Raw genomic sequence first — 21,106 nt, 5'->3', positions numbered from 1 at the left:
CTCCATCTTGCAGGCCCTGCGGAAAGATGTCAAGTCCCGCAGGGCCCTGGTCTCTTGGGACAGAGCGTTCCACCAAGTCGGGGCCAGTACTGAAAAGGCCCTGGCCCTAGCTGAGACCAATCTAACCGCAGGGCCTGCAAGACACAGCTGTTCTGCCTGGCCTTTGGGGTGGACTCAATCTGACCCTTATGTTTCCCTCCCCTTATGGTTTTGACTTTTAAAATGAGGCTGCATTTTAAATGGCATTTTAACCTGGATTTTAATTTGGGTTCCGCCCCACCATTATGTTTTTACTGTAATTTTACTGGTGTTGGCCGCCCTAAGTCGGGGTATAAATAAAATTTATTATTATTATTATTATTATTATTATTATTATTATTATTATACTCTGGGACCCTTCCATCTCTTTTAGCTGCGATGGCCCTGCCAGTTGCACAGGATGAAAAATAATAATGTTGTAATCCTACATCTATTCAAGGGCACTTTTCTGGGGAGTCAGGATGAGCTCCCAGACAGAAGTGAGCTTTTTCCAGTGTTCTTCACACGGAGTCACTTGATTTAATTAACCGATGTCCTAGGCACGCATTAAGGCTCAAATCCTTCCACTTCCTTATTTTTTAAAAGGGCGATAACTTCGTTACAGTTATTACCATGCGTAAGAGACAGCCACCTGAAATCCTTTTAGAAATGCACTACTCGCTGGCAATCTAAATTGAATAAATAAAAGAGCAGGCCCTGCTAAAAATGCTTTTTGAAAGTCCTTCTCCAACATCACCTGGCAAAGCAAGCACCCCCCCCTTTCTAGATTTTTGCATAGCCTCACACTAAATGGTGATCCATAGGGTTTAGGTGAATTGCCTTTGATGGCTGGTGGCTACTAGGCCTGGTGCTCTTCTAACACCAACATACCCATTGTCTTTTGAAATTAGCTTTCGTGCAGAAAGTAAAGGCGCAAGGGCAGCCCCACGCACCCCAGTTAGAACATAGAAAACTGCCTTATACCAAGACAGACCATTTGCCCATGTCTTCTTCTTCTTTTTCATCGGCAATCCCTTGTAGCCGAGTAAGATTGTCTTCCATAAACACGGTTTTAAAAGTGAGTCTGTAAGTGACTGTGGAGGCCAATTCTGGATCCACACGTCCTTCCACAGCGGGGACATTGGTTTCCGGGCAGGAGTTGATCACTGTGTGGATTTGCCAAGCGTGCCTTCCTCTTAGCACGTTTCTCCCTTGCGTCCTGAGTTCGAGTGTTTTCAAAGCCCAGGACACCTTTGGTCAAGGCTGTTCTCCAACTGGAGCGCTCGCAGGCCAGTGTTTCCCAATTGTTGGAGTTTATACTACATTTTTAAAGATTTGCCTTGAGACAGTCTGTAAACCTCTTTTGTTGACCACCAGCATTACGCTTTCCATTCTTAAGTTCAGAATAGAATAGTTGCTTTGGAAGACGATCATCAGGCATCCGGACAACATGACCAGTCCAACGAAGTTGATGTTGAAGAATCATTGCTTCAACACTGGTGATCTTTGCTTCTTCCAGTACACTGGTATTAGTTCACCCGTCTTCCCAAGTGATATGCAAAAAATTTTGGAGACACCGTTTGCGGAATCTTCCAAGGAGTTGGAGATGGAGTTTATAAGTGGTCCATGTTTCACAAGCAGACAGTAAGGTTGGTAATACAGCGCAATATTGCCAACACTGGCTGGCAGCATCTCTGCAGGATTTCAGGGAGGAGTTTCTCTCAGCCGCTACCTGGAGACTGAACCTCAACGAAATCAGGACAACCACCTCCCACCCCCCCCCTGAACATTTGTGGTATAAAAAGGGACCAGATTTCAGCAGGAAGTTACAGACAAACTGGAAATGAAGCAATTGTTCACAGGTATGAACAGTGTTTAAAGCTCTGGTTTTCCCAGTAGTGATGTATGGAAGTGAGAGCTGGACCATAAAGAAGGCTGATCGCCAAAGAATGGATGCTTTTGAATTCTGGCGCTGGAGGAGACTCTTGAGAGTCCCATGGACTGCAAGAAGATCCAACCTCTCCATTCTGAAGGAAATCAGCCCTGAGTGCTCACTGGAAGGACAGATCCTGAAGCTGAGGCTCCAAGACTTTGGCCACCTCAGGAGAAGAGAAGACTCCCTGGAAAAGACCCTGATGTTGGGAAAGATGGAGGGCACAAGGAGAAGGGGAAGACAGAGGACGAGATGGTGGGACAGTGTTCTCGAAGCTGCCAGCATGAGTTTGGCCAAACTCTGGGAGGCAGTGGAAGACAGGAGGGCCTGGCGTGCTCTGGTCCAGGGGGTCACGAAGAGTCGGACACGACTAAACTACTAAACAACAACAACAAATGAACAGTGTTGAAACAGGATTGTCTATTGTTGTTGTTAATTAATCTTATTAGCCACTTTTTAAAATCAAAAGTGCCGTATTTTTGTGTGTGTATAAGACTCCCTCATGTATAAGACGACCCCTATTTTTTAAAACCCCAAATTAACCCACCAACGCCCAAGATCGCCCAAAGTTGCAGAATTTTTGGGGAGGCATCTTCTAGCCATGGAAAGGTAAGTAGTGGGTTTTGTTTTTTTAAAAACTGTACATTAACCACCTGTATGTAAGAGCACCTCCATTTTTTGACTAAAGTTTCAAAGCGAAAAACATTGTCTTATACACGGAAAAAACACGGTAACTGAAAGCGGCTTACAACAATAAGCAAACACATCAAAGCCATCGTAAAACAAAGCACAGGGGAATAAGAGACAATCGTCTTTTCAAAAGCAGGATTAAAATGGGGCACTCACTAAAAGAAGCCGCAGGTAATGAAGAGCCAAAGGCCTGGCAGGTAAGAAATGCTTTTGCCTAAAGGTACGGAATGTTGGTGCCAGGCGGGCCTCCCCAGAGAGAGCTTTCCGCAAGCGAGGAGCCACCACTGCAAAGGCCCTGTTCTTGTGTTGCCACCCCTGGACCTCTTAAGGAGGGGGCCCACGGAGAAGGGCTTCAGATAATGATCACAGAGCCCAGGATAATAATAATAACATAATAATAATTTATTATATATACCCCGCCCATCTGGCTGGGTTTCCCCAGCCACTCTGGGCGGCTTCCAACAAAACACTAAAATACAATAACCTATGAAACATTAAAAGCTTCCCTAAACAGGGCTGCCTTCAGATGTCTTCTAAAGATGTCTTCTGATGGGAGGGCGTTCCACAGGGCGGGTGCCACCACCGAGAAGGCCCTCTGCCTGGTTCCCTGTAGCTTTGCTTCTCGCAATGAGGGAACTGCCAGAAGGCCCTTGGAGCTGGACCTCAGTGTCTGGGCAGAATGATGGGGGTGGAGACGCTCCTTCAGGTATACTGGGCCGAGGCCGTTTAGGGCTTTCAAGGTCAGCACCAACACTTTGAATTGTGCTCGGAAACGTACTGGGAGCCAATGTAGGTCTTTCAGGACTGGTGTTATGTGGTCCCGGCAGCCGCTCCCAGTCACCAGTCTGGCTGCCGCATTCTGGATTAGTTGTAGTTTCCGGGTCGCCTTCAAAGGTAGCCCTACATAGAGCGTGTGGCAGTAGTCCAAGCGAGAGATAACCAGAGCATGCACCACTCTGGCGAGACAGTCCGCGGGCAAGTAGGGTCTCAGCCTGTGTACCAGATGGAGCTGATAAACAGCTGCCCTGGACACAGAATTAACCTGCGCCTCCATGGACAGCTGTGAGTCCAGAATGACTCCCAGGCTGCGCACCTGGTCCTTCAGGGGCACAGTTACCCCATTCAGGACCAGGGAGTCCTCCAAACCTGCCCGCCTCCTGTCCCTCAAGAACAGCACTTCTGTCTTGTCAGGATTCAATCTCAATCCATTAGCCGCCATCCATCCTCCAACTGCCTCCAGGCACTCACACAGGACCTTCACCGCCTTCACTGGTTCTGATTTAAAAGAGAGGTAGAGCTGGGTGTCATCCGCATATTGATGGACGCCCAGCCCAAACCCCCTGATGATCTCTCCCAGCGGCTTCATATAGATGTTGAAAAGCCTGGGGGAGAGGACAGAACCCTGAGGCACCCCACAAGCGAGGGGTCTGGACACTCATCCCCCAAGACCACTTTCTGAACACAGCCCAGAAGGAGGGAGCGGCACTCACTAAAGGAGGCCACAGGTAATGAAGAGCCAAAGGCCTGGCAGGAAAGAAATGCTTTTGCCTAAAGGTACGGAATGTTGGTGCCAGGCGGGCCTCCCCAGAGAGAGCTTTCCACAAGCAGGGAGCCACCACTGCAAAGGCCCTGTTCTTGTGTTGCCACCCCTGGACCTCTTAAGGAGGGGGCCCACGGAGAAGGGCTTCAGATGATGTTTGCAAAGTCCAGGATGGTTCCTGGGGGAGCGGAAGTCCTTGAGGTATTGGGGTCCTGAGATACATAAGGCTTTCTAGGACAAAAAACCCCCCACTTTGAACTGAACCCAGAAACTAATTGGTCGCTTTGATACCATCAAGAGTGGAAATCATCCAGAGAGCAAAATCAAAAGGGTATCTTTAGGGCCCCTCTTCCTCTGTTTCTGTGAATCATTCCTAAACCGCTTTTATTCCCATCCAACCCACCCTCTACCTCCTTTTTTCTTTTGCTGTCAGCTTGGGAAAAAAGTTTTGCTACACCTCTGCCCCCTCCTCTCTCTCTCGCTTTGTTCAAAAGCACAAAACACACACAAAGCCTCTATTTTTAATTTGCACGAATTTTGCAGGCAGAGTCGAGCAGCAGAAGGTGGGAGCCCGGGAAGGTCCTTCGGGGGGAGGGAGAGGGGGTGGGTGGGCGGCTGTTTCTCAGCTCCCAAATAGCAAACAGCTGCACTTTCCAAGCACGATAATTATACGGCTTCTTCGGGGGATGCGGATGAAGAATCATATCGCCCGACGGAGGAGGTGGGGGCTGGAGTTATGGCAGGTTCCGTCCACCTCCTCCCCAGGGATATTCGCAAGGCGTGTGACAAAATGGCAGAGCCCAAGGAGTAGACTGCGGTGCAATGGGATTCTGCGACACCGTGCCGGCTGTCTTGTTGGACGCAATTGCAATGTCCACCTGCTCTGTGTTGGCTGGCAAAGTATTGTTAACACATGATTGCACCTTTAGTTAGTAGCTTCCGCCCTAAAAGCTGCCTTGTTGGTTTGCTGTCTGCCAGCCGACAAGCTCACCAAACAACAAGCAATACAAGCAACACGAAGACCAGTATACTAGATAGCACTGCAATTCTTATTGCATAATATGTTAACGGAGGAATCCGAGGGCTCCCTTGGACAAAAAACAAAGACACCAACCAGGACAATTTGGAGCAAAACAGCAGCCTGTAGGCTTGGCCCTTATTGGAAACTGTCGCGACAGGACTCCCACCCGCAACAAGATGAAGCAAGATGGAAGTCCAGAACAAAAGAAGACCCCAACTTTTATTAGCTACTAAACCCCCAAGCTACACCCCTAAGACTACATCACAACTACATCACAAAAAGGAGGGGTTGAGGGAGGAGTTGTGGTGGTAACCTGAGTGTCCTGTCACCTGACTGGTTCCCCCTTTCCCCCCCTCCCTATGAGTACTTTCCAGGTGACAGGGGAGTTTGCAGTTTCCTGCCCCCAGAGGGAAGAGCTGATCATTGTCCTTTGTTCCAGTCCATGCTGAATCCACTCCCATATGCAATGAATCCACTCCCATATGCAATGAATCCACTCCCATATGCAAGTTCTTCGTGACCTTGATGGTCTTCTGTCTGGGACCATCAGGGTTGGCATAGCAACTGGGCAGGGCTCCTGTGGATGTGCTGGTATGCTCAAGGGATTATGGCTGACCTGTTTCAAACCTTCCCCATTTTGTAGTCCTTCCTTCACAGAGTAAAATAAAAGTGGAACGGTGCAGATCCGATGTATGGTTGATTTTCTATGAATTTATAACAGAAGTGCAGCGTATGTCGTGTGTGAGTGTGTTTGTCTCAAGTTTGTACAAACTGAATGATGGGGGGGGGTTTCCTGCGACAATATACATGATTTAGTACAACAAAAACAAAATGTGTACACTTGTAAATTCTCTAATATTGAAATCAAATGAACACACATCTGTCAATCTTTGAAAGTATAATAAGTCTATGGTTGAAAAACGTAATAAATGCTATCCTGTGGGCTAAGAGGTAAAACTTTTTTTAGGCGTTCATGGTGCCGAAGTAGTAAGTAAATATCAATGTAGGACAGTGATCCCGGATATTCTGACTGTTTCAGATTATCTCCTTGGGCAAGAGATATAGAAGCACGATAAGTCGCACCAACACACAGAGTGTAACAAGGACTGAGAGATTGGGGGGGAGGGGCTCGTTTAATCTCACTGTAAACAGGTGGTAAAGGTAAAGGTAAAGGGACCCCTGACCATTAGTCCAGTCGTGACCGACTCTGGGGTTGCGGCGCTCATCTTGCTTTATTGGCCAAGGGAGCCGGCGTACAGCTTCCGGGTCATGTGGCCAGCAGGACTAAGCCGCTTCTGGCGAACCAGAGCAGCGCACGGAAACGCCGTTTACCTTCCCACCAGGAACTGCTAGGTGGGCAGGAGCAGGGACCGAGCAACGGGAGCTCACCCCGTTGCGGGGATTCGAACCGCCGACCTTCTAATTGGCAAGCCCTCAGCTCTGTGGTTTAACCCACAGCACCACCCGCGTCCCTTATGTCATCTATGGGCTACTATTAAAATGAGGCTGCATTTTAAATTGTATTTTAACATGTATTTTAAATTGTTTTTTTCTCTCTCCCCCCCCCTTATGTTTTTACTGTAATTTTTACTGGTGTTAGCCACCCTGAGCTTGGCTCTGGCCAGGGAGGGTGGGGTGTAAATAAAATTTATTATTATTATTATTATTATTATTATTATTATTATTATTATTATTCTGTCTTATTCTGTAGGAGACCGTGGATTTATCCCTACAAGGAAAAACGTCCCCCTTGGTTCTTTCCCAAAAGATCCCAAGATGGCGGCCAACGGCGTGGTGGGTTCGGAGTCGGAAGACCTTGAACAGCGCATCCACCAGGTCAACAATGAGGTCGGGAAAATTCTTTTTTTTGCCCCTACCAGCCAGATTCCCCTTTTCCTTATAAAAGTGCTCCTGGTATTGCCCAGAGGGGTGGGGAGAAAGGGAATTGGGAAGGCAACCCCCTCCTATGAGCTGATTTCAACCCAGAACCAGATTATTCCCAGTCTCGCCTGGGTCGACTCTACACTATTTCTCCTGCCAGGAAGTGATACCCTTTGTTCATTGACGATTTGCGGCGAATCCAGCTGGCGTCGCTGCCAGCCTGTTGCCTTCAATATCTTCTGCCTTGTCCTCCCACATCCTTTCTGATCTGTGGCAATTTGCTCTCACAACAATCCCTGCACATAAAATGCAGTTGCCGTGCTCAGCTGCTCTGTGTGGACTGGCAAACGACTGTTAAGACTTGGCGGGGCTATTGCACCTTTAGTTAGTAGCTTCCTCTTCTGGAAAAAATGGCCTCCTCCGGCCTTAAATTGCTCCCAGTTTACTTCAGCAGCAGCCTGACTGTGTCCCAGTCTACAATCTGGAGAACCTTCTGCCTGTGCTGGTCCCGAGGGTTAACCGTGCAGCGAGGTCCGAGTCCAGTCCGAGGTCGATGGTGCAGTATGGAGGCTGTCCGTCAAAGCTGAAGCTGGGTCCAAGGCGGGGAGTCGGATGGGGTCAGTAACTCTGGCAGAAGAGCAGGACAGGGTGCAGGCAGGAACGGGCTACCAACGATGTTGCTCCCGCAACCTGGGACTGGGGCTGGCCGGCTTTTATCTGCCCCGAGGCATAGGGCGGCCCCGATTCTCTGGTGACTCGCCTCTCCTGGCCTGGAGGCGAGCACTCCTCCTGCGGGAACTTACTTCCCTCTGCCTCTCTGCCCTGAGCCTCTGCAGCTCAGGAGAGGCTGGAGGGTTACCGGACCCAGAGGCAACCTCAGCTTCCCCTGACGGGGTTGAGAGTGGAGCACCTGCGGGCAATGGGTCCTCCATCACCTCAGGGGCCAGAGCAGACTCAGCTGGTGCCTGCACCTGAGGATCCAGCACAGGTGAGGACCCTTCAGGCTCAGGCCCCAGCCCCAGCTCAGCTGGTTCTGGAGGCAGGGACTCCTGTGCAGGCTGGGATTCCTCAGGTTCAGCCTCCGAGTCCGAATCCCAGGCCATTACACTGCCCCCCTCACCCTACAAACCCAGCTTGGCATTCCTGCCCAAATAGGCCAGAGATATAATTGCAAGGAAGCTGGCTTTGTTCTGAAGAACAATTCTCGTTCTTGCAAAACGGCTACAAGAATACTTATGCAAATGAGACAGATTCCAACTATGGAACAAATTTGCTTTAGCGTGCGTTGCACTGCCAAATGGTGTTTTGTTTTGTCCCAGGGTGGGTGGGTGTTGGTGGCAAGAAAGGATGTGCAGTTTTATTGGGGTTACTCAATGAAAAGTCTGGCTGGCTTAAGACAGGCTTGAGAAAGTAATTTCTTCACAGAGTGCATAATTAACTTACAGAGCTTGCCTCCATTACGGGTTGCGTTGGCTTCTGACTGAGGTGGCTTTTAAAAGGACAAAAGCAGTTTTTGCTAACCTGGTGCCCTTGAGAGGTGCTGCGCTACAACTCCCATCAGACCACCTTCAGAGCTTCCCAGAGCTGTGATTCCTGCTATGAATCTATAAATCAATAATATTTAATTTCCTGCTCTTTTTTTATCTTCACTTCAGGCTTTAGAGAGCACCAGGAGGATGTTGCAGCTGGTAGATGAGGTAAGAAACAGCCCCTCTTCACAGAGAACTCAACGGCTCTCTGCACCCTTATGCAACTACAGATCCCAGGATTCTTTGGGAAAAGCTTCCCACGAGGGAAGACACAGCGATAGCAGCAAGAACCTTTATTGAACTAACAGAACTGGACGACAGGGAGAAAGCAACTGCTTATATACGTTTCTGGAGGCCTGGGCCACACCCACTCCCAACGTGATTGGCTGACTAAACTTCCAAGCTGCGAATCATGACTCAGAGTTTAAAGGCCAATGGCAGAGGCTTTCTGTGATTGGATATCATGTATCGAATCAGAACACAGGAGCTCAGAATCCTTAGTTCAGGCTCCAGCTCAGGCAAACAGAGACCACTGAATACATAAGTGAAGCCTGGACTGTTTAAAGTGGCCCCATAGCGCTTGAAATGTATTTTTAATCTCCTGTTGGGAGCCGCCCAGAGTGGCTGGGGAAACCCAGCCAGATGGGCGGGGTATAAGTAATAAATTATTATTATTATTATTATTATTATTATTATTATTAAATGTGTGTTGCGAAAGTGACCTGAGGATGGTGGGATGACGTTCTTTAGCAACCTGTCCATTCTGCTTTGCAAGCCTTTTGCAGAGAGTTCTCAAGTTGTGGCTGTTTTTCCTTTTGGCCGCATGCATGTGGACTAGAAACCTGGTGTGAATGTGCCCTTCGTTGCGTTCGATCCCTTGAGCAACATCAGGCCCCAGAAATCTTGCAGAATCCCAGAGACGTTTAACGTTCTTCTCTTCTCTCCCCATCTCTCCTTCCCAACAGAGCAAAGATGCCGGAATTCGAACTTTGGTCATGCTGGATGACCAGGGAGGTAAGGCCTCTGGCTTCACGGCAGATCCCTTGCAGACCATGGAGGTGTTAGCTGTGTTCTGGTTCCACGTTTGCAGTTGCTATAATTGAAGTCCTCTGTGGGCTGGCTGACCAGTCTTAAAAACCCCTGGGAGTGCCTTGGATGCACACAGCAGCCGAATAAGGTGCCAGAATGAACGGGTACCACTTCAGAAAGTGGGAGGGAAATACTCTTTTTGAGTGTGGCTCCACGGGACAAAAAATACCGTATTTTTCACTCCATAAGACGCACCTTTTGCTCCGTAAGACGCACCTGACCATAATATGCACCTAGTTTTTAGAGGGGGAAAGTCCCGTTTTTTTGAGGATCAGCTCAAAGTTGTTGAGCTTACTTTGCAAAGGGAAAAAAATCCTGTTTTTATGGGGTTCAACTCACAGTTCTGCAGCTTCTTTAGGAAAGGAAGGGAACCGTTTCTACAGTTTCCCGACAGATAATCTAATCAGCCAGTCACTTGCAAAACATTCAACAATGGAGGCCTGGGCAAGGGGCCCCAAATGAGAGCCAGCGATTGACCACACATTCGCTCCATAAGATGCGCAGACATTTCCCCTGACTTTTTAGGAGGAAAAAAGTGCGTCTTATGGAGCGAAAAATGCAGTAATTCTTGCAAGCAGAAAATATGCATCCAGAGGAGAAATGCTTGCTTTCGGTCACTGGGGACCGGTTGGGTAGAAGGCAGGGAGGCCAGCAGTAGGGGGCGCCAGAGTCAACAACAGGCAGAGGCAACTAATTCTAGTTCTCTCTATCCCCATCCTCCTTCTACAAGGGGCAGCACTCAGATTGAGGAGCAGGAGGAATCTGAATGACAGGGCCACCCCCTGGTGCTAGTAAGTAAGAAGGCAAGCACCCGAGGGGCAAGCTGAGGGCAGGCTTAGGTTGGCAGGATGCCCTGATTTATTTAATTCCTTCATTTCTCACACTCATACCCCAGCTTTCCCCCAAGGAGCTCAAGTTGTTGCATGTGGGTCTCTCCATCCTTGTTCAATTCCCACAGCAACCCTGTGGGGTATGACCGGCTCAAGGTCGCCACTGGTGGGGATTCGAACCCTGGTCTTTCCAGGTCTCCGCTGGCGGCACGCTAAGACCTGAAATAGGGTTGCCACATTTCAAGAAGTAAAAATCCAGACAGTCGTTGAGCCCCAAAGTTGTTGGCATAGTAGCCTGCTCACACACTTGCGCACTTTTAGAAAAACAAACAGAAACCCAGAGTTTTGTTTGGAAATGAAAAAATCCCCCGATAGCAAGGTTGCCCCGCAAAAGAGGATGTGTCTGGGATTTCCCAGACGTACGGCAACCCTAACCACTAGGCCTCGGCAGCCAATAGACCAGGCTCCGTTGCTATTGTCATCAGTATGCTGATGACACCCAGCTTTATCTGTTGATGGACGGCCACCCTGTCTCGGCCCCAGACACACTGACCTGATGCTTGGAAGCTGTGGCTGGATGGCTGCGTGGGAGCCGGTTGAAGTTAAATCCTTCGAAGACAGAGGCCCACTGGCTGGGTCAGGATGACATGGGGTTGGGGTGGCCAACTCTCATCTCTTGCGGGGGCTCAATTACTGCCAGCGCCTTCTGTCAAGATCTTGGGTGTAACCTTCGACGCCTCCCTTTCCATGGAGGCGCAGGTTGCAGCCACAGCAAAGGTGGCATTTTTCCATCTCCGCTGTATCAAGCAGTTGGTCCCTTACCTTTCTTGCCCTGATCTGGCCACTGTGATCCACGCAATGGTCACCTCCAGGCTTGACTACTGTAACTTGCTTTACGCGGTGCTGCCCTTGAAGCTGACCCAGAAACTCCAGAATGCTGCTGCGAGGTTCCTTACGGGGTCCTTGCGATGGGATCACATTCATCTAGTGCTTTACCAGCTGCACTGGCTCCCAGTGGAGTACAGGGTCAGGTTTAAGGTGCTGGTTTTGACCTTTAAAGCCCTATACGGCCTAGGACCCTCATACCTACAGGACCGCCTATCCTGGTCTGCCCCGCGGAGGACCTTACGGTCTTCAAATAAAAACATCTTGGGGGCCCCGAGCTGCAAGGTGGTTAGATTGGTCTCAACTAGGGCCAGGGCCTTTTCAGCACTGGCCCCGACTTGGTGGAACGCTCTGTCACAAGAGACCAGGGGCCTGCGGGACTTGACATCTTTCCGCAGGGCCTGCAAGACGGAGCTGTTCCGCCTGGCCTTTGGTTTGGTCTCAGTCTGACCCTTATGTTTTACCTCCCCTTACGGTTTTGATCTATGGGCTAACATTAAAATGAGGCTGCATTTTAAATTGCATTTTAACCTGTATTTTAATTTTTTTTCTTTTTCTTTTTTTTCTTATTATGTTTTTACTGAAATTTTGTTGATGTTAGCCGCCCTGAGCCCGGCTCTGGCTAGGGAGGGCGGGGTATAAATAATTTATTATTATTATTATTATTATTATTATTATTATTATTAGAGGGGAGATTTGAAAACCAGCTGACATCCCTCAAGGGAGCATGAGAAACTGGCGCTCCTCTCCACAATCTCGCAATACCTGTGAGACTCATCCTGCGTGTTCAGAGAGGGCCGTGCATAATGTTTGTGGGTTCCTGAGTGTCTCCGCTGTCTCCCCTTCCCTTTCCCCTTCCACAGAGCAGCTGGACCGGATTGAGGATGGCTTGGACCAGATCATCCAAGACATGAAGGAGGCCGAGAAGAACCTCACGGACATGGCGAAATGTTGCGGCCTCTTCGTCTGCCCCTGCGCAAAGTAAGCCCCCTGGCCGTGCAAGCGCCAGGAACGCCTCTCTCTTTTTGTTTTGGATCAGAGCAAAGTATGTTACAGGTTGAACTCCTGCCTGAACATCTTTTCTTTTGAAACGTAGGTTAAAGAACATAAAAGACTTGGAGGCCACCAAGGCCAGCAACGGCCAGGTGGTCTCTCGACAACCCTGTGTGGTGGCCGATGGAAACCAGATGGTCATGAGTGGGCCCTTCATCCAGAGGTAAGAAGTGGGGAGATCTTCTCTTCCAAGACCACCTCGCACAACCAGGAGATCTCTGCAGCCTCCAGGAGAATTTCTCCTGCAAGCGCCAAAGGTGTCAGAAGCCACCTCAGTCAAAAGCAGAGCCTTTTCTGTGGCTGCCCCATTCTGTGGAATAGCATTCCTGTTGAGATAGGCAGCTGCTTTCTGCCCTTTCCGGAAACGGTCAAAAGGCGTTTTTGTTCCAGTTGGATAAATGGGTTGATCTGACAAGTGTCCCATTTGTTAGGGTTTTAGTCCTGTTTTGTGCTTTTAATTCTCTTATGCATAAAGGCAGTTAATAAATCCATGGTGGTAGTAGTAATAATAACATGGTGATTAGCCAAAATTTAATCAGGTGATTTAAATATTTAATCGGACAATTCCAATGTATGAGTTCCTTTATCCTTTTGTATTTTAACATTTTTAGCCTGTAGATTATAATTTTTGGTAAATGTGAAGCTGTATCTTGGTTGATGCTTTTAAAAGAAGTATTGTTGATAAGCTTCCAAAATCTTTGTGTCTCTTTACTTTGAGAGGCTTTGAGTACTTTAATTAGTAGCTCATTCCTCTGAGCCCTAACGTAACTGGACTTTTAAAAATAACTTTGTATAATTACTCCCTAGCTGGCTACAAAGAGAAATTAGGAGCACGGGTCTTGCAAAGTATTCTTAGCGTACGTATTTTTATTCTGTGGTTGATATGACCATGATGGTTACAACAAAACAAAACAAAACCCTATTAATAACAAGAAAATGGCCATCGTGATCATCCACCTTCCACAGCCAAATCACCCCTTTTATTTTCCCGGATTGAAAACTTAGTTGTCGAACTTTTTCTTGGCCACTGCAAGGAAAGGATGATGGAGGAGCCTCTGGCCTGATCCAGCTCCCAGGCTCTTACCTTCTTTGTGCGTTTTGCTCAGGATAACAAAAGACGACGTAGAAGAAGAGATGGAACAGAACTTGACGCAGGTGGACAGCATGCTGAGCAACCTTCGCAGCATGGCAGTGGACATGAGCAACGAGATCGACGTCCAGAGCAAGCAGGTGGACAGCATTAAGGAAAAGGTGAGCGATGCGCCCCCACCTCACAGGATGGGCCGGGGCAGAGAACACATGCAGTAGCGCATAACGTGATTTTTTTTAATAAAAAGTTTAAAATTCCAAATTCTGCACCCAAGGTGCACAACTGGAAAACACCATGTTAGGGAGGGTTTGTATATGCACATATTTTGAGTGCGCCACTCTGTGGGAATGTTGTGGATGTAGGAGAGGATATACTGATTAAGTATATCTGAAGAAGCGTCTCCACCCCCATCGTTCTGCCCGGACACTGAGGTCCAGCTCTGAGGGCCTTCTGGTGGTTCCCTCGCTGTGAGAAGCCAAGTTACAGGGAACCAGGCAGAGGGCCTTCTCGGTGGTGGCGCCCGCCCTGTGGAACGCCCTCCCACCAGATGTCAAAGAGAAGAACAACTACCAGACTTTTAGAAGACATCTGAAGGCATCCTGTTTAGGGAAGCTTTTAATGTTTGATGTATTATGGTATTTTAATATTTTGTTGGAAGCCGCCCAGAGTGGCTGGGGAAGCCCAGCCAGATGGGCGGGGTATAAATAATAAATTATTATTATTATTATTATTATTATTATTATTATTATTATTATTTATTTATTATTATTATCCTTCCTCACTCATGCTTGTGAGTCAGTAGCAGAGTGTATTCCCCAGTATATTGCAAGAAGCTAGTTGGTAGATTCGTTTGAATCTCTTTACTTAAGCAATCCAGTCTGGCTTGTCCGGGTTGGATTATTCCTGGTAAATTCCCCCTTTGTTCCCTCTTTAAAATAATAAAGAAACAACAGTCTTCTATTAAGAATAACAAGAAGTTTACTTACATTCAGTTCACAGTAGGTTCCTTGAAGGCAGGCTTTCACTTGTAGTTATGGGAAAGGGTTTGAGTTCACCCCATATGGGGACTCAGCCCATGTGCTGCTGGCTGAGAGCCAGCAGACAGCAAAATACACCAGTATCAGAAGAAAGCAGCAAAAGCGTCAGGGTCGAGAGAGAGAGATGGCTGCGTGACTGGCCCGTTTACAGGGACTCACAGGGTCATGCCCATCTACCTGGTTACATGGCCGTCCATCTGGATGCTCCAGACCAGGTATGACAGGAAGTCACATCTTTATCAACGACTTGGATGACGGACTCAAGGGCATCCTGATCAAATTTGCAGATGACACCAAACTGGGAGGGGTGGCTAACACCCCAGAGGACAGGATCACACTTCAAAACGACCTTGACAGATTAGAGAACTGGGCCAAAACAAACAAGATGAATTTTAACAGGGAGAAATGTAAAGTATTGCACTTGGGCAAAAAAAAATGAGAGGCACAAATACAAGATGGGTGACACCTGGCTTGAGAGCAGTACATGTGAAAAGGATCTAGGAGTCTTGGTTGACCACAAACTTGACATGAGCCAACAATGTGTCGCGGCAGCTAAAAAAGCCAATGCAATTCTGGGCTGCATCAATAGGAGTATAGCATCTAGATCAAGGGAAGTAATAGTACCACTGTATTCTGCTCTGGTCAGACCTCACCTGGAGTACTGTGTCCAGTTCTGGGCACCACAGTTCAAGAAGGACACTGACAAACTGGAACGTGTCCAGAGGAGGGCAACCAAAATGGTCAAAGGCCTGGAAACGATGCCTTATGAGGAACGGCTAAGGGAGCTGGGCATGTCTAGCCTGGAGAAGAGGAGGTTAAGGGCTGATATGATAGCCATGTTCAAATATATAAAAGGATGTCACATAGAGGAGGGAGAAAGGTTGTTTTCTGCTGCTCCAGAGAAGCGGACACGGAGCAATGGATCCAAAATACAAGAAAGAAGATTCCACCTAAACATTAGGAAGAACTTCCTGACAGTAAGAGCTGTTTGACAGTGGAATTTGCTGCCAAGGAGTGTGGTGGAGTCTCCTTCTTTGGAGGTCTTTAAGCAGAGGCTTGACAACCATATGTCAGGAGTGCTCTGATGGTGTTTCCTGCTTGGCAGGGGGTTGGACTCGATGGCCCTTGTGGTCTCTTCCAAGTCTATGATTCTATGATTCCTCCTGGCTGCAGTAACATCCCTCTGTGTGTGTCCACTCTGGGCAAACAGGAAGTGTTGTACTTGACTGCTTATGTTACATCCCACTCTGACTATTTCTGGATCCACCAGCGGGAGGATCTGTGACTTTACTTCCTTTGGAAAGATCATTCTAGTTAACACTTTCGTATGGAATCCTGTGTACCATTTTGGTTGCCCCAGAATTTTTTTTAAAAATGAACAAAGAGGTAATACAGAGCTTGGAAAGGCTCAGTAAAAGATGAAATGGTCAGGGGGGTTGGAAGATGTTGTGGTAGTGTTAGTACAGGTGAGGGAAAACTCTTCACACAACATGTGATTCCCTTAAGGCAGCCTTTAATAATAATAATATAAAATAATTTATTATTTGTGTTGGGATACTGCCAGGGAGACAAAAGCCATCATGCCCCCAAGCGATTCCGGACGATCCATCAATCTCCCGTAGATACAGTATCAGTCAATTAGCGACATGAGGCTCAGAAATAGCTTGCCACATTCCAACACTCGTGCACGCTCTATCAGCAGAGTTCGCACAGCGAAAGATGCACTCAGGAGACCATTATTTATTACTTTATTCAGCATTGGTCAGAACAAAGAAAACATGACCGCCTGCTTCGATGTCTCAAGCACAGAGAGAACAAAAGCAATAAGCAAAAGAGAAACTTCCTGTCAGCAGGAAATACGCAGACTCTGTGACTCACAAAGCCTGCTCCCTTTTAAGGTGGAATGGAAATATCCTAACAATTTGTACCCTGCCCATCTGGCTGGGTTTCCCCAGCCACTCTGGGCGGCTTCTACAAAGACCAAAAATACACTAATATGTCATACATTAAAAACTTCCCTGAACAGGGCTGCCTTAAGATGTCTTCTGAATGTCAGGTAGTTGTTTATCTCTTTGACATCTGATGGGAGGGCGTTCCACAGAACCTCACTTCTCGCAGGGAGGGAACCGCCAGAAGGCCCTCGCCGCTGGACCTCAGTGTCCGGGCAGAACGATGGGGGTGGAGACGCTCCTTCAGGTATACTGGGCCTTTGAGGCCGTTTAGGGCTTTAGAGGTCAGCACCAACACTGTGAATTGTGCCTGGAGCTCTCCACGTGCTTTGGACTACAACTTCCATCAGGCTTAGCAGCCAGCGTGATGGGAGGTGTAGTTTCTGCTGCTTGAAACAGCCTCTGCCTCTGTTTTCTCACTTTCTTCTTTTCTCCGCAGGCCATCGCAAACGTGATTAGCATCAACGCAGCCAACAACCAGACTACCAAGATGCTGAAAAATGCCTGAGCCGCCCCGCCAACCGCCTTTTACCCTCCCCACCCCACCCCTAAAAGAAACGGCTTCATCCACCTGAATTGGTTTAAAATCAAGGCAGTTCCAAATCACGTTTCCCATTTTGAGACGCCTCCACTTCCTGAGTAAGCTTGCATGCGGCTAACTAGAAAAGGATGCTGGAAAGACGAGAGCAGAGTGGATTGTAGGGAAATAGCGCCTTTGTACACACGAGGGACACGATCCTCCTGGATCCATGTGCAGAATTGTTACACCTGTTTGCACAAGAGACTGTTTTCTGTACATACCCAGGGACACTGAGCAAGACCACTTATTGGAAGGCTATGGCCTCCGTCCTATTTGAAAGTAAGTCCTTTTGATCAATGTGGGAGTTGCTTCCTGCTAAACTTCCTCTCTCTCTCTCTCTCTCTCTCTCTCACACACACACACACACACACACACACACAGAGGATTGGGCTGCTCCTGTGCATCATTTTTCAATAAGCAAGGATCGGCACCCACTGGGTAAAAGCAGTGGTTCTCCATAGATGGGATGCAAAAGTCCAGCCTGTTTAGTTAGGAGAGTCATAACCTGAGAACTTAACAACACATTTCAAGGTTTAGGTGACATGCTGGATGGCGACGACGTAAAACAGAGGCGCAAGATGCCCTGAACAGGCTCAGCGGGTGATCCTGGTGAGATTCTGGAGATGGCATCTCCTTGTTCTTGGCACCCAGGACTGGCCCAGGACAAAGCCCACAATAATAACTACAATTCATGATTTATTATGACAAATTCGGTTGGGGGAAGGGTTGTAGCTTGGTGGTAGAGCATTTGCAAGCAGAAGACCCCGGGTTCAATGATATGACTTGGCGTAAGGCAGCTCCCTATGGCACCCCTTGATTCACAACAATGAGGACTAGGATCTTAGTTTATTTTTAGGGGAAGGGCCACAGATCGGGGTAGGCACCTGCTTTGTGTGCAGGAACTCCCAAGTTCTGTTCCCACTGGCAGAATCTCCAGGGAGGGTCAGGAGAAACTCATGTCCGTAGCTACACTGCTGCCAGCCAGTGTAGACTATACTGAGCTAGATGGACCAACCAAGTGACTGGGTTTAAGGCTGCTTTCTTTGTTCCTGCTAACCTCAGAAGCCAGATATTTCTCTCCGCGTTTGTGCATGCAGACCAAACCAAAACCAAGCTTTAACTGTGGGATGAATGGCCATGACAATCCCATCGTACGAGAGTGTAAACAGAGCATCTTTATTAAATTCTGATTTCGGTTTAAGCCAGGCTTCTTCTTCTTTTTTAAAGGGACACGATATAATTGGAGTTAATTAAAAAGATTTCAGTTTTGAGAAGCCCCACATTTCCTAATTAAAATAAAAACCTGCATAGTTTTCGTTACACACCCTCCAACCACACCAGATCTCCACCGACCCCTCTGCCCCCCCTACTCTGAGGTCTCCTGGAAAATGCAGCCGCGTCTAATCCTGGCTGTGCCCTAAGCCAGGAGGTGTGTTGTTGCGTGTCGAGACCCCGCAGCCACCCCCTTGTTGGGAAATAACTCACACCAGGACACGGATATTAGGTTTATGTTATTGGGCAAATTTTGGCCACAACTGTATTGAATTACAGAATGTGAGCAGTATTGGCTTAGGCATTGATTGGACCCGACTATATCTGACTCCTGCCCGCTGTGCAGGAAGTCCCAGTAAGGGTAAGCCACGAGTAGGGGGAGCCCTGTCAATGCGAACCAACTCAAGCTCCCCCTGGTGTTCCCACTGGGGTTGGGTCATGGCCCTAGACCCCGACCGGGCTTCGGACAAGATCAACACCCCTGGATTCCTTTAACGGAATATGCTTAAGCATGGAGGGGCAGGAGATGGCCACACCTCCCCCCCCCAAGGTCAAACAATGCCTAACCGCCACAAGAGCCCAAAGGCTTGCCGCCAAATACCCTCCATGGCTGTCAACTGTCCCTTATTTGGCGGGAAAGTCCCTTATCCCAGCGCCGTGTCCCGCTGCTGTCCCTTATTGATGGTGTCGCTTAAATTTCCCGGGTTTCAAAGGAAGCAGCTCCTCTCCCTCCCTCCCTGCCGGCCAGGGAGGAGGGAGGCTCCAACTGTGTTGCTGGGCTGCGTTGCTCACCCAATAAGGAGTCTAAGAACGACTGGGGGGTGGAGCTTGCATGCCTTGTGCCGATCAAATCGGCCGCCTTGCCTGGGGACTCGCCTTTGCTCAGCGCTTCCCAGCGGAGAGGTGGCGGTGGTTTTCCTTGCTGCATCCCCTTTGCCGGGTTGCTGCGCTGTGGGAACCACCGCTTGAGGCTTCGTTTGGCTGCTGGCTGGGCTTTCTGCCTTTGGCTTGGAGGGGCTCAGACGTTAAACATACCTGTATCCGGAAAATCCCTTATTTTGGCTGCTGATCCCTTATTTTTGAGGCTGCTGGTCCCTTATTTTCAAATCTGTAATTTGACAGCTATGATACCCTCACATCTGTAACCAATGCCTCAAGCCCTCTACAATATCAGCCAGCCATATATCACTCCCCCAATCGGAAAGATGCACGCCATCATAGCGAAATAAGGCCATTTTACTGAAAAGAACAGAAGGGTGCGCGATCACCCGGCCATCCAATCCAACCACTTTCTGTGAAATGGAACGATTCAAATGTTTCCGGGCATGGTCTGTAGTGGCTGGGGAATTGCTGCAACGCCAAACGCGTCTCTCCAACAGCAGCGACCAAACGAGAGTCATTCTCAGGGAAGTGGAGCGGGTTTGTGAGGCTTTCAGATCCCACTGGGGGACTGGACAGGTAAGTGGCTTACCTTGAAGGTAGCAAACCTGGGGTAAGCAAGGTCCACACCCCTTGCATTCTGGGATGAATGACAGGCTGTGTGTAGCACAGGGATAGCGGAACAGACCTCTGTGCCCGGCAGTTTGCGGTGTCAGGTGACCGACAGGTGAGCGCAGTTCTCTAAGAACGGTCTCAGAGGCCCTATTTATATTAGGTCCCAAGGGATGGGGAAGACTGCGATGGCCGTCGTGAGAACAGGATGTTGGGATTTAATAACAACAAATGGCGGGAAAGGAGATTCCGACTAAACATTTGGAAGAACTTCCTGACAGTATGAGCTGTTCAGCAGTGGGGCGGACTCTGGTGGAAGGTGAGAGACCAGTACCGGATTTAGGTATAAGCTAAACAAGCTCTAGCTTAGGGGCCCCACTCTCTTGGGGGCCCCCAAAAAATTAAAGAATAAAAAAACTGGGTTTACATTTCCAAAAGTTAAGATAAAAAGCAAATAAAATAAAACCTACATACAGCAACTGTGTTTTGTGTTGTGTAGGCTCCTGTGATTAGGGACGTGGGTGGCGCTGTGGGTTAAACCACAGAGCCTAGGACTTGCCGATCAGAAGGTCGGTGGTTCGAATCCCCGCAACGGGGTGAGCTCCCGTTGCTCGGTCCCTGCTCCTGCCAACCTAGCAGTTCGAAAGCACGTCAAAGTGCAAGTAGATAAATAGGTACTACTCCGGCGGGAAGGTAAACGGCGTTTCCGTGCGCTGCTCTGGTTCGCCAGAAGCGGCTTAGTCATGCTGGCCACATGACCTGGAAGCTGGACGCCGGCTCCCTCGGCCAATAAAGCGAGATGAGCGCCGCAACCCCAGAGTCGGCCATGACTGGACCTAATGGTCAGGGGTCCCTTTAGCTTTACCTTTAGGCTCCTGTGATGTAAGTCATGGGCCCCGCCTGCTCCCTCAAATATCCCTGGTTTACTCCTTTCTATATATAGGGTGCCTACATTCTGCATGGACTGGTTGTACCGCAACATGTGCAACATGTGCAAATGGCTTGAGATACCTATGAGGTCCATCAATTACCATATAGCATCTATTCAACACAAAAACCAGCGACCATTTGTTGTTGACAAAGGACAGCTGGACATATCAAGGGCCCCATTGCCTTCAGGAGCTGAGGGCCTCATCAAACCTCAATCCGGCCCTGAAAGTGGGAGATTCTCCTACACTGGAATTCTTTAAGCAGAAGCCTGATAGACATCTGTCAGGA

The 21,106-nt window shown here is 48.5% G+C and overlaps 1 protein-coding gene and 1 long non-coding RNA gene across 2 annotated transcripts in view; one reads left to right on the top strand and one right to left on the bottom strand.

Moving 5' to 3' along the window:
* Positions 1-15,750, bottom strand: part of LOC310769202 — a 159,198-nt gene extending 143,448 nt beyond the window's left edge. Inside the window, exon 1 of the long non-coding RNA XR_014551520.1 lies at positions 15,063-15,750. This is a non-coding gene — a long non-coding RNA (uncharacterized lncRNA). The remainder of the gene's footprint in view (positions 1-15,062) is intronic.
* The window catches only part of LOC310769042 (synaptosomal-associated protein 25-like), a 29,860-nt gene extending 11,534 nt beyond the window's left edge, over positions 1-18,326 (top strand). Inside the window, exons 2-8 of the mRNA XM_083628106.1 lie at positions 6,914-7,050; positions 8,739-8,780; positions 9,578-9,626; positions 12,280-12,397; positions 12,513-12,632; positions 13,576-13,720; positions 16,985-18,326. Of these exons, the coding sequence (XP_083484232.1) occupies positions 6,979-7,050; positions 8,739-8,780; positions 9,578-9,626; positions 12,280-12,397; positions 12,513-12,632; positions 13,576-13,720; positions 16,985-17,053 (615 nt within the window). The 5' untranslated portion in view covers positions 6,914-6,978 and the 3' untranslated portion in view covers positions 17,054-18,326. The remainder of the gene's footprint in view (positions 1-6,913; positions 7,051-8,738; positions 8,781-9,577; positions 9,627-12,279; positions 12,398-12,512; positions 12,633-13,575; positions 13,721-16,984) is intronic.
* The last annotated feature ends 2,780 nt before the right edge of the window (positions 18,327-21,106 follow it).

The sequence above is a fragment of the Podarcis filfolensis genome, assembly GCF_964270895.1.
Source record: "Podarcis filfolensis genome assembly, chromosome: 8".
Lineage (NCBI taxonomy): Eukaryota > Metazoa > Chordata > Lepidosauria > Squamata > Lacertidae > Podarcis > Podarcis filfolensis.
This window is presented reverse-complemented; position numbering and strand designations above follow the sequence as displayed.